Genomic DNA, 6,000 nt, shown 5'->3' on the forward strand with positions numbered 1-6,000 from the left:
GGGAGTTGAAAGTCCGTGTTGCCCAACGACATTCCCAAAACATCACTGCTCTAGAGGAGATCTGCATGGAGGAATGGGCCAAAATACCAGCAACAGTGTGTGAAAAGCTTGTGAAGAGTTACAGAAAACGTTTGGCTTCTGTTATTGCCAACAAAGGGTACATAACAAAGTATTGAGATGAACTTTTGGTATTGACCAAATACTTATTTTCCACCATGATTTGCAAATAAATTCTTTTAAAATCAAACAATGTGATTTTCTGTTTTTCCCCCACATTCTGTCTCTCATGGTTGAGGTTTTGACAATTACAGGCCTCTCTCATATTTTCAAGTGGGAGAACTTATACTTATTTGCCCCACTGTAGGTTTAATAAAACACAGCTACCAAAACTGGAGCTCGCGGACAATTATTCGCGGGCCCCTCAATACTACCATCCGATGTGTGTGTGGGGGGTGCCAGTGGAAATTGTTTTGCAGGCTCCCCTAGACAACTGGCTGGCAAAGATATTTTAATCTTTATCACTAAATTACAGCTCCGCCCATCATTTTACATTTCTGTTCGACCACCCCTTTCACAACCACACCCACAAACTGTGCCCCGTAGAGGCCCAGGTCCAGGTGCGGTCGCACCCTCAGCACGCTCAAAGTGCCGCCCCAGCCTGGTGTCGACATACAGTATGTGGAGATTACATTTTGTAGGCCACACTTGACTACAACATAATAATATTCTGGCCTATACATGCATATTGACGCCGGGTCTTGTTAGGATTAATTTATACGGGTAATTCAATTAATTAAAGTAGTCTGTCAAAAAATTACAGTAATAATAATAATTACAGTATAATAATTGCCCATTCTACTACTACTACTCCTCCTCCCATCTGGTCTTGAATAAAAAAAACAATGCAGCCCTTTGAAACCAAAAACTTTTCCCCATTCCCTGGCGTCAAACGACCAGAGTCTTAAAAGAACGACCTCCCCGCAAGATCCGCCCCAAGGTGAGGCCGCCTGTCGCGGAAGAAGAGCAGCCCGCGGGCCCAAAAACACCTGTGCGCTCCAGCTCCAGGAAATCTACCATTGAGCGACTTGGTTTAACTAGGATGTCGTCGCCGCCTGTAAAACAACAATCCCGAACCTAAGTCAACGCGCCATAATGAAAACTTGTGCGCTGAGTCAATATTTGGAGGAAGCAAGAGGAGGCAGTGACAGGTGAAAAATTACTCCGAGGCGAGAACCTTCAAAAACTTCTGTCGACGAGTCCAAACCTCGGTTCTTCCCACCATTTTATGCTAGCGAGTGTTAGCAACCACCTCAGGTTAACTTTATCAGCGTATGCACTTGTTCATTTGTTAACAACTTGATACCAGCCACTTTAGCTGAGCTAAATTAGCCTCTAGTGGATGTTGTCATTGAACCGCGAACACCAACAACAATTGATAAGTTGTCATATTCACCTTACTCTTCACCTCCACGGCACTCAGAGAACGGCTGCTCGGCACTCGGTGGTTCTTGTTCATGTTTCGCCGCGGACCTCCGTTCGGGACCCAAAGAGCCGAATCCGTCCGATACGATATGGTTCCAGTGGGTGAGGGCTTCCGTCTTGTCCGTCGAATATATATGGCGAATGACTACCGTCGAGAAGCCCCGGTGCTCCGCAACTTGTTCCTCGTCATACTGCCTGGCCCACAGCCGGACACCGGTGCGCTGGTAGCGGCTACTGTACTGAGCTCAGTGGGCTGGCGCCTGGTCGGTCTCTCTGTTCTCTCCTTGAGCCGCGCTGCTTCAAAATAAGTGTTTTAGTTGCCGACTTCAAAATAAGAGCCCTCCCGGTGTTCTTAGGTTGCTGTATTGTGACATCTGGTGGAAGAACGGGGGAAAAAATTATTTATTCAGAAAAGCTGCAGTATAGACCCTACTCACATGACGTCACAACCACGCCTCCGCGCCATATTGTCCGTCTACTCTTCGTGTTGATGCATTACCGCTACGTAAATTCCTCCTATTATGGCGTGTTTTTCTGCTCGTTAACATTAATAATCAAAATGGTGAAGGCGTGTGTGGCGGTTGGTTGCAATAACAGAGAAGATAGACGGAGAGACTTGAAGTTCTACCGTATTCCGAGAGACCCGGAGAGGAGAGCGAGATTGACTGCTGCAATTCCACGAGAAAACTGTGCTCCAAACGATTACCACGGATTATGTAGTAGTCATTTTATATCTGGTGAAATGCATTTAATATATATTTAGAGGGTTTTGGGCTGACAACCACAATTACGATCATTGCGAGGCTAATCGCCGACAACATACAGTTTCAAATTCAAGATGCTTATTTATTCCACCATCATTACATTTTGAATAGTATTTAGCTGGTACCAAGTGAAAGAAGCTGGCGTCGTCTACGGATCATCAGTTAAACAGGTGTGTCATAACCTTTTGCAAATGGGGCCAGATTTGGTGTGGTAAAAATGCGGGGGGCTACCTTGGCTGATTTACATAGAACAATATATTTAAACAAATTTTAGCAAGCCCTTCTGTGTGTCACATTTGCTTTATTATTATTTTTTTTAATTCATAATTTCAACAGTCTCGTCTTTGTGGCTTTCTCTTTCGACACTCGGACTCTTGCGAAATACTGCTGCTGTGAAAAAATAAACTAGCTTCAAGTTGCTATAATTTCTCGCCGCGTATGTTCCCTGTAATGTTGTCGTACATGTCAGCGTGTCTTGTTTAGTAATATTGCGTCACATCGAACTCTTTGAAAACAGCGACTGTCTCTTTGCAAATGAGGCAGACACAGTTGTTGCGTGTTTTATTGAAGAAATAGTCCAATATCCACCTATCTTTTTAGCGTTGGCCATCGCAGTCAACTTTTTTTTTTTTTTTATTGTCGCCATTTTAGAAGTCACACAGGGTAATGTTGCTTAGAGTGCTGCTCTTAAAGTTTTTCAAACTTTCGTGAGAATAGGCTGATTTTGTGTGGACAAGATAGTTGTAGATATCAGGGTAGCAGATGTCAGGCAGAGAGGGCGAAGACAGCGGGTCGAAAAATATCGATTTAGGCATCAAATATGGATCTGGCGAATGGTTAGACTGAAGCTTTTCCACATAATGCCTTTAATGCAACGCATCCAATGAGTTTACAGCGTCTGAAAGCACCGGGGCTTCCATGAATTGCTCTATAAACTGAACGACTAATTGAAACCATTGAGAATAGGGCTAAACAGAGACGGACAATATGGCGGCCGGATACAGCGACACGTCATTCTGTGACGTTGGTGAGCAGGGTCTATACAGTACAGGGTGATTCAACAAGAGAGACGGCGAGAACCAAAAGAAGTATTTGCCATGTGGCAAAATCGATTTTGCCATGTGGCATTTTTTTGCCATGAGGCAAAATTCATTTTGCCATGTGGCAAAATTCATTTTGCCATGCGTTTATATATATATACATATATGGCAAAATGCATTTTGGTTTGTGGCATTTCTTGGGGGGAAGGGGTAAATGACATTTTTGGGGGGTATATGGCAGTTTTGCAGGCCATGCACATCCATGCCATTGATGGCTATGCATGTCCACATTTTTCATTCATTTTAAATGGCAGAAAAACATACGTGGCTGTGATTTTTGACCATACACTTTGCATTGGAGCACATTGACATTCAACTGGCACCCAAGTAAGGCTACGCCATTGACAGCGATGCATGTCCTAATTTTCCATTCATTTTAAATATCAGGAAAAACTTGTGTGGCTGTGATTTTTGACCATACACTTTACATTAGGGCGTATTGACATTTAACTGGCACCCAAGTAAGGAGAGACAGCGAGAACCAAACCATGTGGCAAAATGGATTTTGCCATGTGGCAAAAGGAGTTTTGCCATGTGGCATTTAAGAAAAAAAAAAAGAAAAAAAACTTTATCCTCAATCCAAATATTATACATTCAGTTTGAAATCAACCCAACATATTTTAAAATACAGTATAGGGAAAAATATGACAATTTTTAAAAAATTATATTGTTTTCTTGGATTAAAATTTAGGGTTTAGAGATTGGCACAACTACTTCCTAATGAAAAAAAGTACCTTCGAAGCTGAAATGATGATTATGTATGTATCTAGCTTAATTACCATCGAGTTAGTTTTGTGTTTAACTGGACTGTAACATAATGTTAGTAAATATCGAAGGCCTGAATTCTTGTTATAGTTTTGTGTAACAATTTAAAAAATTTAACAATTTGCACGATTTCGGTAGAATGACCCACACATGGAAGAGATCTTAAGTTGTCATTCAATTTAAAGAAAATATCCTTAGCAGTAAATACATTTTAATAAAGATAAATTAATTTCTCCCAGCCAGTGCCAGAAAAAAGAATGACGCCTAAAAAGAAAAGAACACTGTGCCTATAGTCAAACATGGTGGCGGTCCAATGATGTTTTGGGTTTTGACAATGTGCAAGGAGTCATGAAATCTGCAGACCATCAAAATGTTTTCGGCCGTAACGTAGGATGTAGTGTCAGAAAACTGTCTGCATCAGAGGTCATATGTGATCCAACAGGACAATGTCCCAAAACATACTTCAAATAGCACCAAGAAATGGTTGGAAACAAAGCGCTGGAGAATTCAGGAGGTGGTCATCGATGTGTCTGGATTTAAATCCCTTTGAACACTTATGGAGAGATCTCAAAATTGCTGTTGCAAGAAGGCACACACACACATACTCACACAGCTCCGACAGATTCATGTCGAAAACTTGCCGCCTCCTTCAGAGAGGAGAGGTATTAGAAGTTTTTTTCGACCAGCAGCAGCCATTAAGTCATGTAAAAAGATGTCAATGTTGTGGAAGTGGGGGGAAACACCACTACTTTTGCTAATGGAAGTCCGACCTGCATCAGAGTTCGCATAACAATAAACTTGCTAACCTGCAAAACTACTGTGGTCAGGCCAGCCTCCACGAGGAACAACAAAGTCAAGCTAGCCATTCCTTATTTGGATCATTGTTTTCATTGTGTGCATTAGGGTAATATCGTCCCTACCAATGATGAGACCAAACCTACGCCCTAGGGCAGTTCTACTCCACACACAACCCTTTATCCTAAGTAAATCTTCCATATCATTTCTCTTTTGAGATATCATTTATCAGTATTCCTTTCACTCTTTGTAGCGATTGAAATGCAATTGCCCGTGCAATACTACTCATGGTTTCTATGATTGCGACACTTTGACCAGGGAACATACAGTATTATTGTTTGCTGCATTTCAACTCCTGCTGTCTCTCCCCCACCCTCTTAACTGCAGAATTCTTGCAGTCCAGACTGTGCATCCAGAAATCCTACCATCGTGTTAATTAGCGCTCAGGTGAAAGCAATTGGTGGGGTCATCTGGGGGTCGAACGAGGTAGTCGATTTAGGAGTACTGACGTCCACACAGCGGCCTGTGTTTTCCAGCAACAGGGGGCGCCACTTGTCCAAAACCATTTCCCTCCTATTCACCCAACCTCACCCTTTCTTTATCAGCCCCCGCTCTGACTGCCCCTCCTTTCCCCTACCTTCCTCTGACTCCCCCGTTTTCTCCCTCAAAACCCTCCCCCACTGCCCCCCCCCCCCAATGCACTGCAGATGAGGCCTCCCCCCTCCCATGCTTGCAGTCTGCCTCTCCTTCTCCTCCTCTCACTCCATACAACAGCATAGCAACACAGACTATCCAGCCAAGGAGACCTCTTCCCCTCCATTTTGTCTTCATCCCCAGGTTGTAGGACAGTAAAGGATGGAATCAAAGACCTCCCACCTCCAATTTTGTCCGTTATCCCTACTCCAGCACATTTCACCTCAGCAGACTTAACATTGTGTTTTTCTAAACCAATGTTTTGGATAGCAGCACCACAGTGTACTGAAGTGAAAATATCGGCCTCCTACTCCAGAGTTTGAGCATCATTTCGCCCCAGGTGTGCATGTTGAGGTTCATTGAAGGCTCTAATTACCCTAGTTGTGATGTCCCACAATTGC

General features: G+C 43.2%; 1 protein-coding gene across 1 annotated transcript in view; it reads right to left on the reverse strand.

Annotated features, from left to right (window-relative positions):
- Positions 1-1,824, reverse strand: part of pard6b (par-6 partitioning defective 6 homolog beta (C. elegans)) — a 38,938-nt gene extending 37,114 nt beyond the window's left edge. The window contains exon 1 of the mRNA XM_057828374.1: positions 1,454-1,824. Within this exon, the coding sequence (XP_057684357.1) occupies positions 1,454-1,516 (63 nt within the window). The 5' untranslated portion in view covers positions 1,517-1,824. The remainder of the gene's footprint in view (positions 1-1,453) is intronic.
- Between the last annotated feature and the right edge of the window lie 4,176 nt (positions 1,825-6,000).

This window comes from Corythoichthys intestinalis, chromosome 2, assembly GCF_030265065.1.
Source record: "Corythoichthys intestinalis isolate RoL2023-P3 chromosome 2, ASM3026506v1, whole genome shotgun sequence".
Taxonomy (NCBI): domain Eukaryota; kingdom Metazoa; phylum Chordata; class Actinopteri; order Syngnathiformes; family Syngnathidae; genus Corythoichthys; species Corythoichthys intestinalis.